Raw genomic sequence first — 27034 nt, 5'->3', positions numbered from 1 at the left:
TTGAGCTCTGGTAATAGGCTAAATAAGCATTGCTTATTGAAACATGTGACTGAGCACATGTCATCATGTTTTGATGAGATGAACAGTAAAATTCCAAGACCACTCACCACTGGTGAGTAAGTAACTTCTAACAGAATAAAAACCTGGCTTATTGGGGACACCTGGGTGGCTCAGAGGTTTGGCGCCTGCCTTTGGCCAAGGGCCTGATCTTGGAGTCCTGGGATCGAGCTCCCTGCATGGAGCCTGCTTCTCCCTCTGCCTGTGTCTTTGCCTCTCTCTCTCTCTGTCTCTCATGAATAAATAAATAAAATCTTAAACAAAACAAAACAAAACAAAAAAAAACAAACCTGGCTTATTGGATGTCTTTTTTTGTTTTGTTTTGTGTTTAAGTAGGCTCCATGCCCAGCGTGGAGCCCAACACCAAGGGCTTGAACTCATGACGCTAATCAAGATCTGAGATGAGACCAAGAGTCAGATGCTTAACCAACTAAGCCACCCAGGCACCCCTAGAAGGTCTTTTTTGTTTTGTTCTTTTTGAACAGAGAAACTTTTATTTTTTTTTGGGGGGGGTGGTGGTGGTGGTGATAGGAGATATAGGAGATGTTGCCAGCCCTGGAACTGGTGATGGGGTAGGCCTGCTTCTCTCCCCTTCGATGTGCAACAACATCTCCTTATAAAGAATCATAATCATTTTCATGGAAGTTTAAGTTCTGCTGGCCAGTACAATCTTAGTAAATGGAGAATACAATTTTAAAAAGTGAATAAATTTGGATTGTTCTTCAAGAAACTGTAAACAGGAGCTAGCCCTTGGGAGATGCATGTCTGGCCCAGTCAGCAGAGCATGTGACTCTTGATCTCAGGGTTGTAAGCTTGAGCCCCACTTTGGGTGTAGAGATTACTTAAGAAAAGAAAAAAAAAAAAAAAAAACCCAGCCCTTGAGAGCAGCAAAAGGATCAAGCTGGCTTTTAGCTCTATGCAACTGTAAACTCTGAAAAGGGAAAAAGATTTGAAAGCTATCTGAAATTTTTTTAAAAATATTTATTTATTCATAAGAGACACAGAGAGAGAGGCAGAGACAGGCAGAGGGAGCCCAATGTAGGCCTTGATCTTGGGACTCTGGGATCATGCCCTGCGCCGAAGGCAGATGCTGAACCGCTGAGCCACCCAGGCATCCTGAAAGCTATCTGACTTCTAATTGCATTCCCCACATTGAACTTTGAAGACTGTAGCTGTCTGCCTTCTAGAATACAGCCAATGTAAGGGGAGGATGGTGCCCACGGGGGCAGGGCTGCATGGTGCTATGGCGTTAGGGCTCTGCCCCAGGACACTGAAGCCGTTCCACCTGGGCTCATAACCTGCATGGGCCACTTATGGGATGTGTGGCCTTGGGCAAGTTACTTAACCCTTCTGTGCTTCATGAATTCAACAGCTACATATTAAGTAGCTACTCTGTGCCAGGTACTATACTGAGTGCTGGGGATAGAACAGTGAACAAAATACATACAAGTTCCTGTTCTCTTTGTGGTGGGATATGCATGTGTGTCAGGGGTGGGCGGTGGTAAAAATGTTTCCGGAGCTGGCGCCTTGCCTTGAGAGATGTTTGTAAAAAACCATTGAGCTGTACACTTATGTACACTTTCCTATGTGTCTATTTTACATCAGTTTTCAGAAATTCCTGGGCTTGAGATCATAGCTGTGGTAAATCATTATGTAAAGCATGCAGAGCGTGCATGTCACATAGTAAGCACTCAGAAATTAGTGGCTGCTAATATCGCATTGAAACTCATTACTAGAGCAAACCAGGCCATAAGGGGGTGTTCAAGAGGGATTCAGCGGGCTTTGCTGCGGGGCCTAGTACACAGAGCCCTCTTCTAAACCAGTTAGGTGTGGACCATGCATTTATCATGAAAAACATGCTTTCAGATAAAATAAGAAGAGGCATTGTGGGGGCTCCTGTGTGGCTCAGTCATTTAAGATCTGCCTTCCGCTCAGGTCATGATCCCAGGGTCCTGGGATTGAGCCCTGCATCGGGCTTCCTGCTCAGTAGGGAGTCTGCTTCTCCTGCTGCCATTCCCTCAGCTCGTGCTCTCTCTCAAATAAACAAATAAAATCTTTAAAAAAAGAGGTATTTTACTCTCATTTGTGAATTGAAGTGCTGTAGGCTTCTGTGAACATGTGGACGGTTGTATGCAGCACAAATGTTCCATATCTAAGGGACTGTCATATTGCAAATCACACAGCTTTGTAAATTTATTATTTCCTGGTGGCCGAGTGTCTTACTGTAACAAAACTTATGTTAAAACAACTTTATGACAGATGGAAGTCAAAGGTGTGAAGAGCACCATCTTCCAACTTATAAAAAGTTGCTGTGTGGGAATAGCATCGAGGAAGTGGGAAATAGAGGAAACTGCTTTCTAGAAATTGCCCTTTAAAATGAACACAGGGAGGGCAGCCCCGGTGGCTCAGCAGTTTAGTGCTGCCTTCAGCCCGGGGCGTGATTCTGGAGACCCGGGATCGAGTCCCACATTGGGCTCCCTGCACGGAGCCTGCTTCTCCCTCTGCCTGTGTCCCTGCCTCTCTCTGTGTGTCTCTCATGAATAAATAAATAAAATCTAAAAAAAAAAAAAAAAAAAAAAAAAAAAAAAATGAACACAGAGGAGCACCTGGATGGCTCAGGTGTTTAGGCTTTCTATTCAGGTCATGATCTCAGGGCTGTGGGATCAAACCCCGTGGTGGGCTCCATGCTGGGTATGGAGTCTGCTTAAGATTCTCCCTCTCTAAAACTAAAATAATAAAAAACAAATAAAACAAATAGAGTCTCTATGCAACTACCCCTGAGATTTGAGCCCCCACCCCTGAAACTTCACTACTAAGGTCTGTAGTTCTTTCCATCACTGAACTGAAAAAAAAAAAAAAATACACACAACAGCTTTCTGGTTAGTCCATCAGCCTTTGGGGTTCTGGATGATTGAGGTGTCTGGCAGACAGATCCTCTCTGGAGTTCTGACTAGTTGTTTCTGAGGACAAGACCCTGACGTTGACTTCACTGAGGTCCTGCCCCCTCTTCACACAACACCCTGTTTTTCCTGCTGTAGTGGGTTCCACTTGGCCTCATCTGAAGAACCATGGGATTTGTTAAACATGCAGACTCAAAGGTCCCTAAACCAGCAGATCTGAGATGAGCCCAGACATCTGTACGTTTAACAAACATTCCCTATGACACTCATATTCAGGTGAGTTTAAGAAACTCTGTTCTAACAGGATTTCTAATAAAGGGACTAAAATCTGCTTAACTGGAGCTCAGCCAGTCCCCTCACCTTATGGAGAGAAGGGGTGTGGGAAAGTGGGAAGTAATATTCAAGCTCAGAAAGGTCTAGATGTGTGGTGGAGAGTGGAAAAGGAAAACCTGGGAAGCTGGATCTCGCCTCTGGCTCTTCTAGGCTGGGCCAGGGGAGAGGCTACCTGCTGGGGTAGGTGGGTAGAGAGCTAGTGTGTGTGCAACATGCCTGGCCCTTGTGGGGGGCAGGGGGAGAAAGAAGGTGCTATTCACACAGCAGCCACAGGTCAAAGAGCAAAGCAGTCACAGTGCTGTCTGCCCTCTGGTCTCAGATTGAGCCTGGATTGGGCCACTGGGCCCACGCCCCAGTAAGGGGACAGGTCTTTGTCCCATTCCACTGTAGGGACCAATGAAGCTCTGGGGACAGATGTAAGTCAGGCACTCAAGTGCTGAGGGATAGTGACACAATACAGGAATCAGAGATTATCCATGAAATCCTAGACAGTCCAGAGGGCTGCAAATGGCTCCCCAGCCCCAATACAGAGTCCAGGGAGGGACCAGAGTCTTGATTGGAATCTCACTGCCCACAGCCTCTTCAAGAGGGGGCAGTACCAATCCTAGATGGGTGGGCACAGGGCAGCTAAATCAAAAAAGTTTTCTCCAAGGACCTTTCAGAAGCTTCCAGACTCCTCTACCTTCTCTGGCCTTCGCTGTCCCATTTTTCAGGGTAGAAGATGGCCTAAGCCCAGGCTACAAAGGGGCCCCTCGCCCCCAGTTCAGACCCTGGAGCATTTTATTGGAGCAGGAGTCTGGGGTGCTCCAGAGTGCACCCCTTCCTGCCGACCAGGCCCAGGCCAGAAGCATGAACAGGTCTGTGTGGGTGCTCACAGGGGGCCTGACAGGGGCCCAGTGCTGGCAGGACCTTCCACTTTGGTCTCTAAGAAGCCATAGCTGCTTCCTCCTTTACTTTAAGAAGAGGTTTGCTGGTAGGGGTGGAGTTACGGCAAAGAAACCAAACCAGTTCAGGGACACCTGGGTGGCTCAGTAGTTGAGCGTCTGCCTTTGGCTCAGGGTGTGATCCCCAAGTCCTGGGACCGAGTCCCGCACTGGGCTCCTGCATGGAGCCTGCTTCTCCCTCTGCCTGTGTCTCTGCCTCTCTCTCTGTGTTTCTCATGAATTAAATAAATAAAATCTTAAAAAAAAAAAAAAAAAAAAAGAAACCAAACCAGTTCAATGCAGGTCACACCACCAGTGCCAGGTGTTGGGGGAAGCAGCTGGCAGCTCTGGGGCACTGGAAATACCATGGGCCCAGAGTCAGAGTACCAGTCGTACACTTACTAACAGCAGGACTTTGGGCTGTACTTAATTTGAACCTGTTTTGTCTTCTGCAAAATGAGGCTAATGGCACCCATCCCAAGGGAGCTGTGAGGGTTCAAAGCTAAAGCACTGTGAGTGTCATCATTGACACACACATTGAAGCACAGTTGTCATCATCGCTGCTACTGAGCGCCCTGACCCCTGCCCTCAGGACAGAATGGGGAGGTGCCCAGGCCTCCCACAACCTCTCCCTACAGGCCAGCCTACCTGTTCCTCCTCTGCTCTCAGAGAACATGGTGTAACCGGCTGTTGGGGGGCTGGGGTGTCCTCCCCTCCAGGCACAGTTAGAAAGAGCAGAGCTGGGCAGTGGTTTAGCGCTGCCTTCAGCCCAGGGTGTGATCCTGGAGACCTGGGATTGAGTCCCACATCAGGGTCCCTGCATGGGGCCTGCTTCTCCCTCTGCCTATGTCTCTGCCTCTCTCTGTGTCTCTCATGAATAAATTAAATCTTTAAACAAAAAAAAAAAAAAAAAGAAAGAAAGAAAGAGCAGAGCTTGGTAAGTTGTGGTCACTGCGAAGCAAGGTTCAAGACCAACAAGTAGGTCGGATGGAGATGGACAGGGGCGGGGTCTGGTGGGGTCAGCAGTAAACAGTTTACACAAGACATGGGAAGGCCTTAGGGGAGAGAGGAGAGAATGGAGGGCAGCCAGGTGCCCAGGGCACAGGTGAGGCCCCTCCTGGCCTGGGGAGCTCAGGGAGTCCAAGGGCAGCTTAGGGCCAGGGCCAAAGCTCTGTGGTGGGCCTCACCCAAAAACCACCTGGGCCCTCCCTGTTCCCCAGAGCTGGTCGGCCAGCCTCAGTAATGGGAGGATGGGAACTGCCTCTCTGTCCCTGGCTCCCACGGCTGGAAGGTGAGGGCAGGAAGAGCAAATGGGCTGCGGGCTCCTCTGAGGAGCTGGAGGGGACTAAAAAATCTGAACAAAAAAGGCCAAAACGTTTTTACTCTGTGAGCCCCAGTGGGGGGTGCGGGGGGCCAGGCAGAGTGCAAGGTGACCACAGGAGCGGGTGAGCAGGGTTGGAGTGGCCCGCAGTCTTGCTTCCCTGCTGGAGAGGAGTGAGGGGAGGTGAAGGCCGGGGCGCCCTGCCCCGCCTGGGTCCACACTGGAGTCCTGGGCAGGCGTGCAATCACACAGCCTGGCAGAGGGAGGCGGCAAGTTCTTCCCCGGGCCTGTGTCCTTCTTAGTAGCAGAACGCCGGGCAGGGAGGACCTGGAGCAGGACGGCTGTCCCGCCTGCCAGGGCTGCGGCCTGGCTTCTTCTGGCCTCCAGCTCAGGGGTCTCGGTACGCAGGGCTCTGGGTTGGGCTCAAAGCTCATCGGGGGGGCTGTGTGTGAGAGGGGATGCCTTCTGGATGCCCTCATCCTCATCAGGGCTGGGGTCTTCCTCGAGGCCACCTAGCTCCTTCCTCTGTTTGCTGCTGCTGCCCGATGCCTTAACCCGGCTGCTCTTCTTTTTAGACTTCTTCCCTCCCAGGGCAGCTGTGTCCCCCTTCTTGCCAGACCACTGCTCTGCCAGGCAACCTGGGGTGAGGAGAAACACGGTTGGCTGGGTGAGGAGTACGGACTGGGGGCCCCAGAGGCAGCACATGGACCTGGAGACCGGCGTCAAGTCCCTGCACCCTGTCCCAGGCCCCTCTGGGGGCGTCTCAGGAACCTGCATGTTATTCCGCACCTGGTTCCAGTACCCCTTACTCCACTCCCTCCCATCACAAGCTCCCCAGGGGTAGAGACGCTAGGACGCCTTCTAGATCTCATTTCCTTTCTGTCCTCTCCCTACCCACCTCCCCTGAAGGGGAGCAGGTGGTAAAATGGAGTGTCCCCCCACCCCCGCCCTCTCCCTCCCTCAGACTCACTGGTGTCCTTGCCCTTCAGCACGTGATTGGCACAGAGGAACTGAGTCAAGTCTTCCTCTTGGTGGTTCCTGTACCAGTCCTCGATCACCTCCTCAAACTCTTCCACCAGCACGTCGCACTATGAATCACAACACGTCGCATTGGCAAAGCCCAGCTCTGACTCGCTCCCGGGGGGAGCTCAGCTGAGTCTCACAGCCCACTGCAGGACAGGCAGGTGGCTGTGATTCCCCTGAGGAAACTGAAGCCAGAGAGGTAAGACGACCTGACCAAAGCCCCCCATCCCCCCAGCTCTTGGTGGCCTCCCTCAGCCACAGACCCGGTCCCCGCCCAGCCCTGTGAGGCAGGGTAACCTCTGAGGGCCGAGGGGCCCATACCTGCTTCTTGAGGTCAGCCACCTCCGCAGAGGTCTCGTTCCATAGCTCGTAGGGGATATCCATCACCACCTTAACCCCTTTGTGGACCAGGTTGTGCAGGGTCTCAAAGGTCTCTGACATGCCCTGGAAGAGGCAACCAGGCATGAGAGGCAGAGAGCCTTCTCCATCTCCCACCCTCCTCTCCAGGTGGTGCTGAAGGCCCAAAGACCCAGCTCTGAGAATCCAGGACCCTCCAAGGCTTCTCAAGCTTGACCTCACCTTCCTCTTCCCTCTTTCGGGCCTGCCTCCCACACCACACCCCCTACACACCTATATACACACCTACATCCACCCACCCACCCCGACACCCCCTACTTGCCTTCCCATACCTCAACCTTTCAAACAGGATTGCTGTTTCCCTCAGGCCCTTTGCATGCATACTCCTTTTCCAGGAATTAAGTGTGACTTGGCTCTTTCCCCTCGGTGTGGCTAAGAACACTCACTCTCCCATGTCTAGACCCACTCCCTGCTCCGGTTTCTTCCTAGGGCTTGTGTCTCTCCTGGGTCAGAAGGGACACAGGGGAGGCAGGGAGGACTCTTGGTTCTGTAAAAATATTTCTGCCACTACCTAGGTCTTCTCCCCGGAGACTACACCTACACACAGTCTATTTCCTCTATCCTTCCAGAGGTGATGCTGCAAATAAAAGCAAATATACATACAAATACATCCTCCTCTCCTCGCCCCCGCTTCTTACACAAGCGGCATATATCAGACACACTGTTCTGTCCCTTGCCTTTTTTACTGAATAACGGACCTGAAGACAATCTTAATTCATTTAAAATAATTTTTAAAAATATTTTATTTATTTATTCATGAGAGACACAGAGAGAAGCAGAAACACAAGCAGAGGAAGAAGCAGGCTCCATGGAAGGAGCCTGATGTGGGACTTAATCCCAGGACCCCGGGATCACACCCTGAGCTGAAGGCAGATGCTCAACCACTGAGCCACCCAGGCGTCCCAACAATCTTAATTCGATCCATAAAGAGCTACCTCATTCTTTGTTTTGTCCACTGAATGGCCATACCAATTTATTTAACCACTGGTGAATTTGGTTAGGTTGTTTCTAATTTTATTGCTATGGAAAATAGTTTTTAACATCTTTTTTTTTTTTTAAATGATAGGCACGCAGTGAGAGAGAGAGAGAGGCAGAGACACAGGCAGAGGGAGAAGCAGGCTCCATGCACCGGGAGCCCGACGTGGGATTCGATCCCGGGTCTCCAGGATCGCGCCCTGGGCCAAAGGCAGGCGCCAAACTGCTGCGCCACCCAGGGATCCCGTTTTTAACATTTTTTTAACATTTTTATGTTAAAGCAAAACATGGGTTTATTACTGAGTAGACTACAAAATTCATATAAATTTTATTTTATCTATCTATCTATCTATCTATCTATCTATCTATTTATTTTTAACGGTTTTATTTATTTATTCACGAGAGACAGAGAGACAGAGGCTGAGACACAGGCAGAGAGAGAAGCAGGCTCCGTGCAGGGAGCCTGATGTGGGACTCGATCCCGGGACTCCAGGATCACATCCTGGGCCAAAGGCAGGTGCTAAACCGCTGAGCCACCCAAGGATCCCCTTATCTTATTTTTTAAGTAGGCTCCACACCTAGTGTGGAGCCCAATGCAGGGCCTGAGTTCACAATCCTGAGATCAAGACCTGACCTAAGATCAAGAGTCAGATGCCCAGGGCAACTGAGTGTCTGACTCTTGGTTTTGGCTTGGGTCTGATCTCAGGGTTGTGAAACTGAGCTCTGCATGGGCCCCACATCATGTTCCACACTTGGCACTGAGTCTGCTTGAGACTCTCTCTCTTTGCAGCCGCTTAACCAGCTGAGCCACCCAGGCACCCCTAAATTTTCAAGATTAAGTCTAAGACTTCTGCTGCTTAAGACTATTCCCTCTGGGTTTCCTAGGGATTTCTGACTAATCAACTTTCCTAGAAGGGTACTTGGGTGGAGAAATACGGAAGGAAGTCTCTTACCATGTGCCAGGTACTAAAGATGATGAAACAAAGCACTATGGGCCTTGAGGTAAGAAGCTCATTCTTCAGGGACAGAGGCATTCATGCACATGATAAGTGCATTAGATGTCACACAGCCACCCAGAGAGAGGTCCAGGTGGGTCCCTGTGGGCCCAGAGGCACTAGGCGACCACCCCAACCCCCACCGCCTGTGTCTTCTGACATCTCCTCTAAACCCCACAGCTCTGTACCCCCTGAGCTCTTCCTGAGCAAGTATACAGGCCTCCACAGGCACTGCCACCCTGCAGCATTTCAGGCTGAGGCTGAGGGAAAGCCTCATGGCCCAGGTCAAGAATGTGCCTACTGCCACTGAAAAGTCAGGGCACTCGGGAGGGGAGAAATGCAAACAGTAATTGATGATGAAGAATGGGGAGAGCCCAAGGAGGGAAGCTCCCCAAGCATGACCTTTAAAAATCCCACCCGCACCAGCAGACCACTTAGACACACGTAGGCCTCACTCCAGTGGGGACAAAGGATGAGCACAAATCCAACCTTGGCAAACCGGTTGCTGCCGGTCCTCTCCTTGTGCAGGCTATAGTCCAGGAGCCTCTTGCATATGGTCTCTGTGACTTCGATTAACCGTAAGTCCCTGCAGAGACAGCAGTGCAAGAGGGGCTGAGCTCCTCTCCGAGGCCCAGTGGGTTAGCGGTCCGTCCCTCCAGCCCTGCTACCCCAGCACTTGCACATCTCACCAAAGGGAAGTCAGAGCTGGAAGGAAGATAGGTCATCTAGTCTGGGGGCTCTGAGATGCTGGAACACAGACCAGAGAGACAAAATTTTAACAGCTCTATGGGAAGGCATTTTTTTTTTTTTAAATAAAGCTAAGTGGGGATCCCTGGGTGGCGCAGCGGTTTGGCGCCTGCCTTTAGCCCAGGGCACGGTCCTGGAGACCCGGGATCGAATCCCACGTCGGGCTCCCGGTGCATGGAGCCTGCTTCTCCCTCTGCCTGTGTCTCTGCCTCTCTCTCTCTCTCTGTGTGACTATCATAAATAAATAAAAAAAAAAAAAATAAAGCTAAGTGATTCAGTATTTAGATGTTGTTTTCTTTTTTTAAAGATTTTATTTATTCATGAGAGACACAGAGAGAGAGAGAGACAGAGCCAGAGGGAGCCCGATGTGGGACTGAACCCGGGACTCCAGGATCACACCCTGAGTCAAAGGCAGATGCTCAACCTCTGAGCCACCCAGGCGTCCTTAGATGTTTTTCTATAGCAAAATGTATTAGATTTTGGTGTCAAAATATTTCATTTTGAAAGGATGATCAAGGCTGAGGAAGGGTTTTTTTGTTTTTGTTTTTTTGGCTTGTTTTTAATATTTATTCCTGGTAAAATTAAAAGCTGGTTTTCCTAAGTTACCAATCAAAAAATTTTTTTTTGCATTGTCCCATGAAATCCAAAAGTCTGGGATGAGGTAAAGTCCAATACTCTTGCTTTTGACAGATGAGAAGTCTGAGGTTCAGCAGAATGAAGGGATTTATGAAGACCACACAATCAGTTGGGGCAAAACCAGTGGGCAAAGCTAAGTGTTGGCTAGAGTTGCCTCCCTTTGGTGGGTTTGCCTAGCCAGAAGGGAGAGAGAACTTCAAGCCACCAAAGCTCCTAGGAACAAAGCAGGCCAGGCCAGTGGGTACCCCCTTCACTTACGACTTGGTGTATTTGACTCCAGAAGCCTTCCGATCCAGGATGCCATAGCCTGTGTCAATCACCTCCTTTGTCTTGCTGGTTTCCTCAAAAGCTGACTTCAGTTCCACGGCGACATATTTACACACTGGTGGGGGAGACACAGCACAGCCTACTGGGTGCATGTGAGTCTGATGGAAGCCTGGTCCCAGCTAAGCACAGCAGGGTAGATGACTCTCCCACTCAGGGCAGGGCGGGGTGGGAGTTCCCCCACAGGCCACCACATGGACATTGCTGGGTGAAACCTAGCTCCAATATTCACTGCCCTGTGTCCAGTCCTGGTCCCTACCCTGCTGACTCCAGTTCCCCCAGCTCTTTCCCGACCCCTGCCACCATAATCATTCCCCCCATAATCATTTTACTTTTATTTTATTTTAATTTTTAAAAGATTTTATTTATTTATTCATGAGAGACACAGAGAGAGAGAGAGACAGAGAGGCAGAGACACAGGCAGAGGGAGAAGCAGGCTCCATGCAGGGAGCCCAACGTGGGACTAGATCCCAAGTCTCCAGGATCACGCGCTGGGCTGAAGACGGCGCTAAACCGCTGAGCCGCCGGGGCTGCCCTCATTTTACTTTTAAATTTTCAAACATATAGAAATGCTGAATGAGTACAATGAATGACTATATATCTTCCACTCATTTCAACAGTTTGTTAATGACCTGCCACAATCTCTCCAATACATATTATAAAATACTATGATAGCAGGATCTCAACGTGTACGTTGTCTTCGCTAAACCATTCTGAAAGTCACTCACAGACATCATGATCTTTCCACCCCTCCAAAAGTCCTCATGGAGACAAGGACTTTCTTCTACTCAACCATAAAATCATACGGATACTCGGAAAATGACCAATTCCAATATCACCACATTCAGATTTCCCTAGTTGTTCCCAGATGTCTTGTCCGCCAGTTTTATTACGTGGTTTCTTTCTTTCCTTTTTTTTTAAGATTTTATTTATTTATTTATTCATAAGAGACACAGAGAGAGAGGCAGAGACACAGGCAGAGGGAGAAGCAGGCTCCATGCAGGGAGACTGATGTGGGCCTCGATCCCGGGTCTCCAGGATCACGCCCCAGGCTGAAGGGGGCACTAAACCGCTGAGCCACCCGGGCTGCCCGACGTGGTTTCATACACTGTTCCGACACCAGCTCTCTGTTTCCACCCAGGTAATCTGCTCCATGCCCTCACGAGGCCTTGTTGCTACCGGTTCTGTTTCCTCTTACTCTTCCTCAAACAGTTATTAAGCAATTCTGATGAGCCAGGCACGGTCTGAGAATTCACAGCTGAAGACAGACTCCTCCGTTCTACATATAGTCCAGTGGAGTAGACACAGGTGTAAATGAGTAATTGCCACTGCACAGGGAGTGCTGCCATTAAAAGTGTGATCTGTCTGAGGCCTTGGGAGCGCACTTAATGCCCTCTATGGGCTTTTCTGCCCCTTCTCCCAACCTCACTTTATTTATTTTTTTAAAGATTTTATTTATTTATTCATGAGAGAGAGAGAGGCAGGCAGAGACACAGGCAGAGGGAGAAGCAGGCTCCAGGCAGGGAGCCCGACGCGGGACCCGATCCCGGGTCTCCAGGATCATGCCCCGGGGTGAAGGCAGGCGCCAAACCGCCGAGCCACCCAGGGATCCCCTATTATTATTTTAGATTTATTTATTGAGAGAGAGCAAGAGAACAGGGGAGGGAGAATATCCAGCAGATTCCCTGCTCAGTGCAGAGCCTGACTAGGGGCTTGATTTCATGACCCATGAGATTGTGACCTAAGCTGACACCAAGAGTGGGCCACTTAACTGACTGAGCCACCCAGGTCCCCTACGACCTTACTTTAAAAGCCTCCTCCTCCTGGAAAAAGCTCTTCCAGACCCATCCCACTTGCTCTGATTGCATCTGGATCTCTACAGGATCCAGGCTCTCACTAAGGGCCTTCGGTCACTTTGTGTCCCCCTAACTATAAAGGTACCCAAAGTGAGTGTCATGAATTGGATTTTTTTTCTTTATTTCTCTAATATTATGACTCTGTCAGTGTTGGATATTTAATATTGTTGAGAGACTAATGGAGCAGCTTCTGATGCCTCTAAATGAATACAATCTGTAGGTTAAATGGCATCAGTATTGTTATAACACTGACAGCAGAGTTTGGTAGAGGAGCAATTCATCATAAAAAAAAAAAATCCCTGAAGGCTTTGCTTGGTATAATTTTATAACATACACATTAATAGATGTGCTTGTAGAATTTGGAACACATGAAAATTCCAAAATATAAGCTGTGATCTCAGAGTCTGCAATGAATTGAGGTGGCTCACCTCCTTGGTTCTCTATCCAGGAATACTTGTCCCCCTCCCACCTCTGTTCTGCACCCTGAGTGAGCTCATCATTTTTCTGGCTCTTTTGCCCCCTTCTCCCACACCCTTAAGGTTTAGGATTCCAGGTCCTGGGGAGCTGGAACCTCCTTTCTCTCTTGTGCCCATCAACCACAACCCTGCTTCCCAACTCTTCCAAACCTTACCTCTTCAAGACCCCCTCTAAGGATCCCATCCAGAACCAGACTGTGAGAAGACTCATGGCACAGATCCCAGACTCTCATGGACACCCACCTACTCTTTTTCTGGGTAGGTTCTCTGTCCTCTGTGCCAAGGCCTATTCCACTCAGGCTACTGAGCCAAGAGGCAGGCTTTGTGGGCGAGATACAGTCAGCATTTAATAACAAAGGTGCAACAATGATAAATAAAAACAAATACACTATTAAGAGGAGCCTAAGACTTTGCCAAGCCAGCCTGTAACTGAAAATCCCTTTTGAATTAATCTTTATCAATTATCTACAAAATGAGGCTGGACTATGCTAGCTCTATGCTTCTGGATCTGTGACTGCCTCCTAAGGGAAAGAAATATAAGCTTCTTAGGCTATGAGAATAGCCCCTTCTTAGGGGCTAAGAAAACAAGGGGAGGAAGTGAAACCCTCAAACCACGCCATATAGGTTAGGACTCCAGCAAGAGTGAAAGGAGAGCATCACAACTCCCTGCCTGCCTCTTCGTGGGAGTGAGGGACAAGGTACAGACTAGAACCGGCACTGGGAGCCCTCCCAGTGAAGTAGGCTCATCTCTGAAGCATCTCATCTTTCATCTCTCAAATGAAAGGATTATGTGTCTCAATCCACCCCACCCCCACTTCCCAGTGCTTAGGGAACATCTGGCCTGCTGTACACTTTGAATCGGGATGAAATGGACTTATAGCCAACTTTCAGAGGGGTTTGGGGTTATGGAGATGGCAAAGAAGGAGTGACTGGGAAGGTCTGGAGAGAAAAAAAAAGAAACTGGAGGGCAGGGAGAAAAGGTAGACCCTTCATAGTCGTGGATCACTGGCTTAGGCGCTGGTGCTCTCTCTCTCTCTTTCTCTCTCTCTCTCTCTGAAGTTCTACGCTTCCACCTCTCTATCTTTGGGATTCACTTTCTCCTTGTTCCTAAAATCCTCCTGCCTCACCAAATTCCCCCAGGCTAGATCTACTGGTGTCTCCTAGTGGCCCTCTCTTCTTCTCCCCTTAGGCCTCAGACCCTTCTCCTTCCTCCACATACACCCACAGCCCATTTATTCGTCTTTATTCCAAAAATACTCACTGGGTGCCCACCAGGCACTGCGTGAATAAATACCTGAGACAAAGTCCCTGCCCTCAAGAAGCTCACGGCTACTGGGGAAGTCTATCAATGATACAGATTAGCTTGTGGTGAGAGCAAAAACGGGAGAGTCTCAGGCTCTTCTTCCTCCTCTAAGAACAGTCATACGGACCTTTTCAGTTCCTCAAACTTGTCCTTTCTTAGCCCGTTGGGCCTCTGCATCTGTGGTTTCCCGAGAGACCCTCTCTTTTCACTTCTCTTCGCCCAGCTAACTCCTAATTACCGTTTGGGCTTCCTATACGAAGCCCTGACTTCCCTCCACCTCTAGGCTTTCCCCCATCTCAAGGCTAGATCAGATGCTCCTCACCCGGCCCGCACAGCCCGTTACCTACTCTAACATGGCATCTACCACCCTGCATTAGAACTGCTTCTTTTGTGCCGATCTGAGAGCTCCAGGTGCACCGAGACCTGCCCTCCGGCCCGCCCCCCGGTCCCCAGCGTCCAGCCAGGGCCAGGCGTGCAGCGGCTTCATGAAGAGGCTCCCGCTCAGGAGCCGAGGACCTTCCATCCCCCCGCCCCTCGCCCCTCCTCCGCTCGCCCCGCCCCTCCGGCAGGATACTCCCCGCGGGCCCCGGCCCCTCACCTTCGCATTTGCTGGGGAGTCGAACCCAGTCGGTCTCCTCCGCTTGCGCCTGGCTCGGGCCCAGCTCCGGGGCCGGCAGCAGCTGCAGCAGCAACAGTAACAGGGAGAGAAGCAGAAGACAACGGGGCCCGGGCCGGGGTGCGGGCTCAGCCAACGGCTCCATGGCCCAGCCGGACCCGACCCCAGCGGACCCGGCGGCGCTTCCTCCGGCAGCGCGCGTTGTGCAGCTTCCCGGAGCCGCTTCCGGGACTGCGCACGTGCCTCGGCGTAACCAGGGCAACAGGGAGCCCCCCCGCCCTCCGCTCCCGCCGTCGGCCACCTCGGCCCGCCCCCGGAGCCGACGGCCCGCGGACCACGCAGCCAATGGGCTTTCCGGGGCTTGTCCTCCAGCGAATAGGAGGGCGATCGTTTTTCAGCGTCGACCAATGAGAGAGCGGATGGTGTCCTCAGTGACCTATGGCGGCATCTTCCCCACCCCCTAGCGGAGGCTCAGGGAGGGTCTGGAGAACCAGGACACCGAGGCGGGAGCAGCCCGCTAGCCCTGAATGGGAGGAGGCCGGCTCGTGGCTCCGGGAAGAGGTGCGGAAGGCCGTCTTTCTCACCTTCTCCGCCTCCTGGCACGTCACTTCCCCCCTGGGGTCGTAAAGCAGTAAACCCTTAGTGTGCACCTGTTTTTAAATGTTGTTATTATTATCGTTGTTGTTATTGTTGTAATCGCTAATCACCATTTGGTGCTGTAGGTGAGACCTCGGCGACTCAAATAGTCCCCAGGCTTCAAACAACTTTCTTAGTGCCAAGTAATCCTAAATTGGTCCCCTGAGAACTAGAACAAATCACCTCCTCTCTAAGTCTCGTTTGGTTGATTTCTTTCTTTTTCTGGGTTGCTTTTCTGCGTAGTTGTCTGCAGATTACGCTTTTGTCCGCAAGGCCCTTTTCCCCAGTGTCTTATGTGTCTTTTCTGGAGGTTGGATATTTATGCTATTTTATGGAAACTTCAAAGGACTGATGCTCAGCCTTTCGACTTGTTATTTCCTAATCTTAGCTTCTTGCTCAAAACAATTGCCCCAATGACAAGGCACTTGGGATATGCAGGGGCTGTGGTATGTAGAATTCTATAGTGCACAGGATCAGGACACCCTTCTGAGGTGTCCTGTCCACCTCCATCTTCTTAGGCTTCATAAGACTTAGGGGAAAAAAAAAAGACTTAGGGGAGACTTAGGGCCTGGCCAAAGCCCTTGATTTATCAAGACCCAGGAACCCTCCTGGGAAATACCTTTAAACAGCCACAATAGGGGCTGAGCCTGGGGCAGGGCAGGATTGGGGAATTGGAGCATGAGGAGGAAGGGCATTGAAGCTTAAAGGAAGCTCTGGGGATCCCTGGGTGGCGCAGCGGTTTAGCGCCTGCCTTTGGCCCAGGGCACGATCCTGGAGACTCGGGATCGAATCCCACGTCAGGCTCCCGGTGCATGGAGCCTGCTTCTCCCTCTGCCTGTGCCTCTGCCTCTCTCTCTCTCTCTCTCTCTCTCTCTCTCTCTGTGACTATCATAAATAAATAAATAAAAATTAAAAAAAAAAAAAAAAGGAAGCTCTGCTTCCAGAAGGAAAAAAAGGACCTCTGAGAGGACATTTACTGAGGCACAAATTAGTTTGGCAGGAGCCCTGGACTCAACATCTGGGCTGAGGGCTGGGAAGGAACAGTGGCTGGAGGAAATCTAAGGTTGTGGCTGGACATGCACACCCCAACCCAGCCTATCCTTCCCTCAGTCTGTGTGTTGGGGAAGGAGCAGGCCCTGTGGAAATAGTGGACAGATTCATCCCCAGAATCTAAAGAGAGGCAGGAACATCTGACAGAAGGTGAGAGATGAGCAGTGAAGACAGTGGGGGGTTTTCATGGAACAGCAACTGAGAGGGCTCAGAGGTGGGGGCAGCCGGCTTTGACATGGACACCATGAGTGGGCAGGATGTTAGAGGGTAGTTCCTAACACCACCTTGGGGGAATGAAGACTAAAGCAGCACCGCTGGTCCCACAGACTGTCCTATGCTGCCTGGATTCACATGAAAGCACCAGACTCCTGTAGTAATGACTGGAGAGGAACCCTTGGAAAGGCTGGATCTCTTGCCAGTGCTGGAGAAACAGACCAAGCACTCCATTGTGGGGGCCTCACATACTATCAGTGCTAGAACCCTCTTTAGGAAACAAATCAAAAAAATCTTGTTAGTGCCTGGCTCTGGGTTCATGCTCAGTGAATATTTGTTAAGTGAATAATGACCCTTAATTGATTAATAAGGTGTAAGTTTGGAATTAACATCCAGGCTCTTGGCATTGTACATGATCCTGTTACCCTGGGATCCTGGCCCTGTTTATTTCTGCAAGTCTGTACAAAGCTTCACATCAGGCCCAGCACCCCACCTTCCTGGCTTCCTGGGCTCCTCGCCCTGACCTCTCCCAGAGGCTGGGTGAGGGTGAGAAATGGGGGGTGGGGGTGGGGGTGTCTTCCCATGCCGGGCTGCGGGAGAAGAAGACAGAAGTAGGACAGTGTCCTCCGAAAGCGCGGCATCACTGCAGTTCCTAGAGTCTCACCCTCGGGAAGCCCTCTTCCTCAAGGGAGACTTCCCAGATGGCTTTTTCAAAATCTGCCAAATTTCCTCCTCCCAGGGCAGACATGAATTCAAATATTTCGTGTGCGTCATTTAAGTTCTCCTTTAATTAGTCTCAGTTCCCTGCTCCTCAAATGTCCCAGTACCTGTAGACCACCACCCTCCTCCCTCAGAAGCCCTCAATCGGAGGCGGGAGACAGAGCCCAGCCCCAGAAACTTCCAACTGCAGGAGGAGGCAGGTCACAGACAAATACTGCAAGGCTTAAGGAAGGAATACAGGGTGGCTCACGAGCACCAGGCCCAAGCTCGGTGGGTAGAGAGCCTCCCCTCCTCCCAGCCTGGGCTCCGGGGCTCCGGGCGCGCCCCCAACTGCGGCCAGTGCAGGCGGCGGGGGCTGAGGGCGCGCCTGCGGGCGGAGGCTGCGGGAGACGGCGGTGCACCTGCCGGCCCGCTGGGGCGCGGGGAGCGCGGGGTCTCCCCCGCGGAGGGCAGGCCGCGGAGGCGGCTGCAGGTCAGGAGCACGTCCAACAGTAGCAGCTTGAAGAGCAGCAGGCGCAGCGCCCCAAGCCGCAGCGCCTGGCCCCGAGTCCCTGCGGAGAGAGACTGATGAGCGGTTAGGGGCCTGGAGAAGGTTCTCCCAGGAGGAGGGGTCTTGTCCTCCCGCCTCCCCCTCCCCGCCATTCCTCCTCCCTGCCGCCGTCCCCGAAGCCCGGGGAAGTCCTCCCTGGCGTCTAGCCTCAGCTCTAACCGTTAATAATAACATACACCTTCCTAGTCTTCATTTTATTTTATTCCCCCCAAACCAGGGTGATGTAGGTCAAGCAGGGATTAGCATCTGACTCAGAGGAGAGTAACCAGCCCCAAGTTCTTTGGGTGGTGAGGACTTTGTCTGGTGGGTGTTGGGACTGTCTACCACTCAGTCTCCCAAGGCTCTGATGCTGAGACCATCCATCTGGGCTGCCCCAGGAAAGCTTCTTGGGGCCTTCTGTTAGCTGCCACCTACACTTTTCAGCTGGTGTCCAGGAATTAGTTTGGGGTGGGAGGATCCACTACCATTTCCCCATGGGGAGACTGAAGCACAGGCTTGCCAGTGCCCCAACCCAGCAAGGCAGCCTCTTCAGGGAACACCCACCAACACCCAGCCACCAACCCAACCCCCACCCCCGCCACCCCTCCCAAAGAGTGGGACTATCAGGCTAGACCCAAACAGGGCTCAAGATCCTGGTCCCCAGTACTCACCTGTGACACGCTCCCAGAGGCAAGTCCTGGCTGAGGAAGCCCCTCCTGGCCACCAAGGAGAAGAGAAAAAGTCTTTCGGGATGGGCTCTGCCCTCCACCCAAGCTCTGTGCCCCAGCCCTGACATACAGCAGCTGTTCATGGCAAGTTGCATAAGTGGACAAATGAACCAGCGGCAGGAAACCTGAGCCCATTTGCTACAATTTCTCTCAGGGACTCAGATCTTTCTTCCTCCCCACTGTCCACTGTTCTGTGCCCCAGGGAGGCTGAGGTGCCTCAGCACTTTTAGAGGAGGACTTGATTTTCTTAGCAGCCTTCCTTGAAAGGCAGGGCATTTGTTCAACAAACATTCCCATTTGGAAGATGACAAAACTACCATAATCCAAAAAGAGGAGGTAATTCATCTAGTAATAATCAGAGTTGGCTTTGGACATGTCCCTTAACATCTCTGTGCCTGTAAAATTGGGAAAATGGTATGACCTACTTTACGAATGTACAGTGCTTAGAACAGTGCCTGGCACAGAGTAAACAATAAGAAGATAGCATTTTGTTATTTGATTATTGTTTGGTTCTTCTAGGTAGGGTGTCATACATGGAGTGATAGAGAAAATAACCTAAGGTACATAAACATAGATTTCAACCCTAGGTAATAGGAGGGAGGAGGTATTTTTACTTCTTGGAAGTCATGCATCAGAGCCTGGATTTGAAGTCTGGATATTTGAAGGAGTTGCAAATCCAGGACTCTGGGCCCCGAGGCCACCCTGCTCTGAGCCTACCCATCACCTCATTCAGATGGTTGGCATCCCCTCCATGCCCCCATGAGAGCCTACCCCTGTCTCCCACTGTATCCTGTTTCCAGAGCATGTGGGAGGGGCAGGGAGCATCCGCGGGGGCCCAGGCTCCATCCCCACCTGACAGCTGCAGGGGCTGTGTGCTCTGGCTCTGGTCGCCAGCCTCAGGCCCAGTGTGGCAGACCAAGTATTCCCAGGCTGCCAGCTCCTCGGAGGGCAGAGAGAGCTGAGCCAAGCTAGTCCAGGTGCCGTCAGCCTCTGGGGAAGGGCCGTAGGTGAAGGCGTCCAGTGAGCTGCCATTGCCAGCTGAGAACCAGATGGGGCTCTCAAGACCAGGGGGTGCAACATCGAGGACCAAACAGACCACCAGCGTCTGTTGCTTCCCATCCACCAGCAGCGTGATTGGTGGGGCCAGAGAGGGGAAGGGTGTGCCGCCCACACCTGGAAGAGAGCATGCACCTGTGGGGGGCTAGGTCTGTCTGGGACAGTGTCTCATAATAGGCTTCTGTCTTTCTATCTAGGTTTGCTTCCAGCATCCATCTATCTATCCTTCCACCCACTCATCCATCCCTCTCTCCTTGTATTTGCCCATTGATCCATCTACCCTTCCCCCATCAACCATCTTTCCTACATCTGTTCTTTTTACCTTCCATCTGTATGTCTGTCCATGCTTCCATGCATCCATCCTTCCCTTACTTATGTTTTATATCTGAACCTATCTGTGTCAGGAACTGGGGATAAAATACTGATGAAGACATTGCCCCCACCCTCAAGGAACTCAGTCCCATGGGAAAGATCACAAACGCATAAACAAATTCTTATAATACCTTGTTGTGCCAGCCTCAGGAGGGTGGTTACCGCTGGGGAGGAAGGGAAGGAAATAAGATCTGGAATGAGATCAAAGAGGGCTTCGAATGTATCTGTAACTTTTTGTTTCTTTTATCTGATGCAAATATGGCAAAGTTTAAACCATTTGTTAATCTGAGTGGAATATCCATAGGGGTTTATTACATTGTTAGTTCTTTTCTGTAAGGTCTGTAGTAGTTTTTTTTTTTTTTTTTTTTTTTTTTTAAGATTTTATTTTTGGGGCACCTGGGTGGTTCAGTTGTTTAAGTGTCTGCCTTCAGCTCTCAGGTCATGATCCCAGCCCCAGTTGGCAACAAACTCCCTTCTCAGTGGGGAGTCTGCTTCTCCCTCTCTCTCTGCTGCTCCCCTGCTTATGCTGTTTCTCTCTCTCTGTCAAATAAATAAATAAAATCTTTAAAAAAACATTTTTAAAAAAAGTAATCTCTACGCTCAGTGTGGGGCTCCAGTTCACAACCTGGAGACCAAGAGTCCCATGCTGTACTAACTAAGCCAGCCATACACCCTTAAAGTATTTTTAAAAGAGCTTTGTGCAGATATAACTTATATACTATACAATTCACTCATTTCAAGTATATGTCTGTATTATTTAATAGCTAAAAAATTATTATTATTTTAAATATTTTATTTATTTGAGAGAGAGAGTGAGAGAGAGCATGGAGCAGGAGGGAGAGAGAGAAGCAGACTCCCCACTGATCAAGGAGCCCAATGTGGGGCTCGATCTGAGGGCCTGGGGATCATGACCTGAGCAGAAGGCAGATGCCCAACAGACTAAGCCACCCAGGTGCCCCTCATAGTTAAAAAAATAAAAAATCATATGGGTACCACAAACATCTGTCCTGTATTTTCCAGAATAGTCCCGATTTTCCACAGGCTTATTCTTTTCAGTAAAGATGACAAAATATATAATGACCAAAATGTTACTCTTGAATAGTTGGGTTTTTTTTTTTTACGTTTTTAATTTATTTTTTTAAATTTTCTAAAATTTTATTTATTTTACTTTTTAAAAAAAGATTTATTTATTTATTCATCAGACACACACACACACACACACACACACACACACAGAGAGGCAGAGACATAGCAGAGGGAGAAGCAGGCTCCCCTCAGGGAGCCCAATGTTGGACTCATTCTGGATCCTGGGATCACGCCCCAAACCAAAGGCAGATTCCCAACCGCTGAGCCACCCAGGTGTCCCTATTTTTTACATTTTAAAAAAATTTAAATTAAGTTGCCAACATATAGTATAACACTCAGTGCTCATCCCATCAAGTGTCCTCCTCAGTGCTTGTCACCTAGTTACCCCATCCTAGTTGGATATTTTTAAAATAATAATAAAATCTCAAAGATTAAAACCCACAGACAGGGTTGCCCTGGTGGCATAGTTGGTTAAGTGTCCTACTCAGTTTCAGCTCAGGTCATGAGATGGAGCCCCAGAATCGCTCTGCGCTGATCCTGGAATTCACTTAAGATTCTCTCTCCTTCTCCCTCTGACCCTCCCCCAACTCTTTCAAATAAATAAACAAAATATTAAAAAAAGAAAATCCATAGTTAAACCTTGAGTTAAATGCAGCCAGGTTAAAGAAATACCCCAAGGGGGCACGTGGGTGACTCAGTGGGTTAAGCATCTGCCTTCTGCTCAGGTCATGATCCCAGGGTCCTGGGGTCCAGTCCCCACATCAGGCTCCCTGCTTAGCGGGAGTTTGCTTCTCTCTCTCCCTCTGCCTGCCACTCTCCCTGCTTGTGCTCTCTCTCTCTCTCTCAAATAAATAAATAAAATTAAAAAGAAAAGAAATACCCCAGGGTGCAGGAAAGGACACCAGAGAATATTGTGGTCAGAGTTGGGGGGTGGTGCTCAGGAAGGTTTCTTAAAGGTCAAAGAACAGACCTAAAAGCATGTGGATGGTAAGTACCCTACTCAGGATTTGAACTCAGGTCTCTTTGACCCTCATTCCCACAGACCACCCCACTTGGAAGGATGACTAAGAGCTTGCTACAATGACACAATGGATCAAGCCTGGGACATGGCCTCAAACAGAGTTGGTTTGACTCCTGACTTGTCTGCTCACTTTACTGATTCTCAATTGCTACGTCAATATAATGAGGTTAATGACACCAGCCCAGTAAAATTGTTGTGAAGACTAAATATCATGAATGCCAAACACCTTGGCAGAAAAGTTTAGTATTATCATCTTTTTTTAAAAAAAGATTTTATTTATTTATTCATGAGGGATGCAGAGAGAGAAGGGCAGCGACACAGGTAGAGAGAGAAGCAGGCTCCATGCAGGGAGCCAGATGTGTGAGACTCGATCCCAGGACTCCAGGATCATGCCCTGAGCCAAAAGCAGACGCTCAACCACTGAGCCACCCAGGCGTCCCTAGTATTATTATCAATAGTAATATTAATAAGATATGGGAAACAAAGGAACTCGAGAAAGCTGAGAGTGAGCTCCAGGACCCTCGACCTCCTGAGCCTCTTGAGTTTTACAGATAGAGTTACTCCCCAGGTTGAGGTTAGCATATACCTCCTCCATGAAGCTGCCCAGGATTGCTCCTCCTCACCCTGGCTGCTTCCTTCTCAGAGCTCAGACCTCCTGCCATGGGCTTTCTTTGTTCCACATGGATATGATTTATCTCCCTAGCGAGGGAGAGCTTGTGGAAATGCTGGGGGCCAGCTTTATTTTTATTTATTTTTAAAGATTTGTTTGACAGAGCACAAGCAGAGGGAGTGGCAGGAAGAGGGAGAAGCGGGCTCCCCACTGAGCAGAGAGCCTAAAGGAAGGCTCCATCCTAGGATCATGACCTGAGCCAAAGGCAGATGCTGAACTGAGCCACCCACGTGCCCCTGGGGGCCAGCTTTAGATCAAGAAGATGACCTTTCCCCACCATATACATGCAAACATGCACATGCTTCTCGATGAAGCTGGAATTCTTTCCTTTAAACACAAGTCCTGGGCAGCCCGGGTGGCTCAGCGGTTTGGCACCTGCCTTTGGCCTGGGGCGTGATCCCGGTAGACCTGGGATAGAGTCCTACGTTGGGCTCCCTGCATGGAGCCTGCTTCTCTCTCTCTCTCTCTCTCTCTCTCCACATCCCAGCCCTGGCTACCCCATCTCCACCCTCCCTGGATGCCTGGTGAGCTTGCTCTGGATTCTCTGCACCTCCAAAATGTGACTGCCACACTACAGACTCCAGGGAGCAAGACTCAAGGCCCCCGAGTGAGATAGCTGGAAGGCAGAACACAGTGGGGAAGGAAATGGTGGGCTTATGGTAAGACCCTCCTCCCCAGGGCCCCCAAGCAGCCCTGTCATGCCTTCTCGTATCCCACCCCATGAGGACCGGAGCTAGGGAGCAGGCTCAGGCAAGCTAATGGGGCACCGAGAGGGATGCCGGGAGGGGACTCACCCGTGGGCAGGGCTGGACACCCGAGGGCCGGGAGAAGCAGCAGCAGCCAAGTCCTGGCCATGGCCCTCCTGAGAGGAGGCAGGACCCAGCTGCAGACCTGAGCTGTGGGCTGTGAGAGGAGGAGGCACCCGCAAGACTGCCTCCCAGGCCGCAGGCCCAGATGCTCCTCAGCTGCTCGGCCACCAAGTGGTTTCCTCCTGGTGAGGAGCCTCCCCCACCTGCACCTGGGCCCCCTAAGCCCAGTCCTCTCCCAGGGGCCAGCGAAGCCAAGGTGCCACTCCCACCCCTTACTCCCTCCTATCTGAAGAGCACTTTGCGGTCTGCAAAACCTTTTCCCAGTCACTGGCTCTGGCATCTACGGGATGCAGAGCCCCAGGCAGTATTTAAGGATTTACATTCAGCATGTCCTTCCACCACCCAGCTGCTGTGAGCTCCATTTCACAGGTGAGGCCACTGAGGCTGAGAGAGATTGAGTGACCTGCCCCAGGCCACACAGCGGGCCGGGGTGGAGAGTCGGGGTGGGGGGGGAGGGGGGTCAGAGCTTGACCTATTTCCTGATGGGGGGCCTTACTGTGGCCAAGAAGCCCAACATGCTTCTTTCCATGTTGTTACAGCACCTCACCCACCCACCCGCACACACCCACATTTAAAAATAGAATTTATTTATTTTTTTAAATTTTATTTATTCATTCATGAGAGACACAGAGGCAGAGACACAGGCAGAGGGAGAAGCAGGCTCCATGCAGGGAGCTTGACGCGGGACTCGATCCTGCATCTCCAGGATCACGCCCTGGGCTGAAGGCGGCGCTAAACCGCTGAGCCACCTGGGCTGCCCGAAAAATAGACTTTATTTCTTAGAGCAGTTTCAGGTTTACATCAAAATTTAGGGAATGTTTCGGAGATTTCCCATGTATTCCCTTCCCCTTTCCTTGAACCCCTTTTATTTTTTATTTTTAAAAGATTTTATTTATTTACAAGACATAGGCTTCCTGCGGGGAGTCCAATCCGGAACTGGATCCTAGGACCCTGGGATCATGACCTGAGCTGAACGCAGATGCTTAACCACTGAGTCACCCAGGTGTCCCTGACCCCCTTTTAAAAATAAATTCTTGGGCAGCCCTGGTGGCTCAGCAGTTTAGCGCCGCCTTCCTCCCAGGGTGTGGACCTGGAGACCCTGATCGAGTCCCAACGTTGGGCTCCCTGCAGGAAGCCTGCTTCTGTCTCTGCCTCTCTCTGTCTCTGTCTCTGTGTTTCTCATGAATAAATAAGTTAAAAATAAAAATAAAAATAAAAATAGGGATCCCTGGGTGGCGCAGCGGTTTGGCGCCTGCCTTTGGCCCAGGGTGTGATCCTGGAGAACCGGGATCGAATCCCATGTCAGGCTCTGGGTGCATGGAGCCTGCTTCTCCCTCTGCCTGTGTCTCTGCCTCTCTCTCTCTCTGTGTGTGACTATCATAAATAAATAAAATTTAAAAAAAATAAAAAAATAAAAAATAATAAAAAATAAAAATAAACTCTTACAAAAAAAAGGGGGGGATGCGTGGGTGGCTCAGTGGTTGAGCGTCTGCATTTGGCCCAGGTCGTGATCCTGGAGTCCTGGGATCTCCCTGCATGGAGCCTGCTTCTCTCCCTCTGCCTATGTCTCTGCTTCTCTATCTCTGTGTTTCTCATGAATAAATTAAAAAATATATTAAAAAAAAAACCCTGAATTATTTGTTTAAAAAAATAAAATCTTAAAAAAATACATACATACATACATACATATATACATACTCTTTAGGGGCATCTGGCTGGCTCAGTTTGTAGGCCATGAGATCTTGATCCTGGGGTATAAGTTCAAGCCCCATATTGGGTGTAGAGATTACTTAAAATGAACTCTTAGAAAAGAAACAAACAAACAAACAAAAAAACCCCAAAACCAACCTCTTTATAAATGCCACTTTCAGTGACACTAAAACTAAATTTTAGTTTAGTTAGCTAAATGGCTGTCATTTTGACCCTGAAACTTCACATTTAGGTATATGCTCTAATGAAATGAGACAAAGATTTATGCACAAAAATGTTCTTTGAAGTATTATATTCCAAAAGCAAGAGAAACAATGCTGGGGGAAGGACTAAAGGAATTCATATTTATCTATATTAGTGAATCTTATGAAGCACCTTTTAAAATCATGTTTTCAGGGGCGCCTGGGTGGCTTAGGCAAGTTAAGCACCTGCCTTTGGCTCAGGTCATGATCATGGGGTCCTGGGATGGAGCCCTTTGGGCTCCCTGCTCAGGGGGGAGCCTGCTTCTCCCTCTAGCTCTGCCCCTCTCGCTCCCTCTCCCTCTGCTCTTGCTCTGTCTCTCGTTTTCTCTCTCAAATAAATAAAATCTTTAAAATCATGTTTTCAGAGAATGTTTAATGACATGGGATATAGGACAGTTTGGTTCAGAGTGGGGACTGTAAAGCCAGAACACCTGGCTTTCCATTCATCACTCAGTAGTTGTGTGATTTTCTCCCAAATCATTTACTTCCCTAATCCTGACTTTCCTCCTCTGTACAATGGGAGTAATAATACTTCAAAGGAATCCTGTGTGGGGGAATCCCTGGGTGGTGCAGCGGTTTGGCGCCTGCCTTTGGCCCAGGGCGCGATCCTGGAGATCTGGGATTGAGTCCCACATCGGGTTCCCGGTGCATGGAGTCTGCTTCTCCCTCTGCCTGTGTCTCTGCCTCTCTCTCTCTCTCTCTGTGACTATCATAAATTAAAAAAAAAAGGAATCCTGCGATATTTAGACAAGATAATCCGTGAGAGGCTTAGTGCCAATCTTTTACATAAGAAGTAAGTCAATGTTCTTTTTCTCTATATATATATATGAATATACATGTATATATATGTATATTCTGTTACATACAACAGAGTTCAAATAAACAGGATAAAATCTTGTTTTGTTTTTTTTAAAGACTTTATTTATTTATTCATGAGAGACATAGAGAGAGAGGCAGAGACACAGGCAGAGGGGGAAGCAGGCTCCATGCAGGGACCCCAATGTGGGACTTGATCCCGGGTCTCCAGGATCAGGCCCTGGGCTGAAGGCGTCACTAAACCGCTAAGCCACCAGGGCTGCCCCCAAATCTTGTTTTAAAAATGATTTTATTTGAGATGCCTGGGTGGCTCAGCGGTTGAGCATCTGCCTTCAGCTCGGGGCATGATCCTGGGATCTGGGATCAAGTCCCACGATCAAGTCCCACATCGAGATCCCTGCGGGGGCCCTGCTT

The 27034-nt window shown here is 49.9% G+C and overlaps 2 protein-coding genes across 2 annotated transcripts; both read right to left on the bottom strand.

The window, feature by feature from the left end:
* Window positions 1–5576: 5576 nt before the first annotated feature.
* On the bottom strand, window positions 5577–15240 carry CNPY3 (canopy FGF signaling regulator 3). Its single transcript, XM_025418818.3, has 6 exons — window positions 14885–15240; window positions 10586–10709; window positions 9434–9530; window positions 6879–7001; window positions 6505–6622; window positions 5577–6172 (listed from the first exon to the last, which is right to left on the bottom strand). Exons 1-6 carry the CDS (start codon window positions 15045–15047, stop codon window positions 5958–5960), a joined length of 840 nt encoding a protein of 279 aa, XP_025274603.1. The 5' UTR covers window positions 15048–15240; the 3' UTR covers window positions 5577–5957.
* A 2331-nt stretch (window positions 15241–17571) lies between these two features.
* PTCRA (pre T cell antigen receptor alpha) lies at window positions 17572–23895 on the bottom strand. The gene is made up of 5 exons (XM_025418039.3): window positions 23778–23895; window positions 20338–20397; window positions 19631–19951; window positions 18722–18766; window positions 17572–18072 (listed from the first exon to the last, which is right to left on the bottom strand). Exons 1-5 carry the CDS (start codon window positions 23836–23838, stop codon window positions 17768–17770), a joined length of 792 nt encoding a protein of 263 aa, XP_025273824.1. The 5' UTR covers window positions 23839–23895; the 3' UTR covers window positions 17572–17767.
* Window positions 23896–27034: the final 3139 nt, after the last annotated feature.

The sequence above is a fragment of the Canis lupus genome, chromosome 12 (genome assembly GCF_003254725.2).
Source record: "Canis lupus dingo isolate Sandy chromosome 12, ASM325472v2, whole genome shotgun sequence".
Taxonomy (NCBI): domain Eukaryota; kingdom Metazoa; phylum Chordata; class Mammalia; order Carnivora; family Canidae; genus Canis; species Canis lupus.
Note: the sequence above shows the minus strand (reverse complement) of the source record. Positions and strands in the feature narration are given on the sequence as shown.

Excerpts from the sequence above, each read along its gene's own strand:
- PTCRA (XM_025418039.3), bottom strand. The coding sequence starts at position 23,838 with ATGGCCAGGACTTGGCTGCTGCTGCTTCTCCCGGCCCTCGGGTGTCCA. Across the intron at positions 20,398-23,777 it reads GTGTCCAGCCCTGCCCACGG|ATCTTATTTCCTTCCCTTCC; the intron begins GTGAGTCCCCTC and ends ATCTCATTCCAG. Across the intron at positions 18,767-19,630 it reads ACAGCCCCTGCAGCTGTCAG|GAGGGGCTTCCTCAGCCAGG; the intron begins GTGGGGATGGAG and ends CTTGGTGGCCAG.
- CNPY3 (XM_025418818.3), bottom strand. The coding sequence starts at position 15,047 with ATGGAGCCGTTGGCTGAGCCCGCACCCCGGCCCGGGCCCCGTTGTCTT. Across the intron at positions 7,002-9,433 it reads GCAGCAACCGGTTTGCCAAG|GGCATGTCAGAGACCTTTGA; the intron begins GTTGGATTTGTG and ends TGCCTCTTCCAG. Across the intron at positions 6,623-6,878 it reads TGGCTGACCTCAAGAAGCAG|TGCGACGTGCTGGTGGAAGA; the intron begins GTATGGGCCCCT and ends TGTGATTCATAG.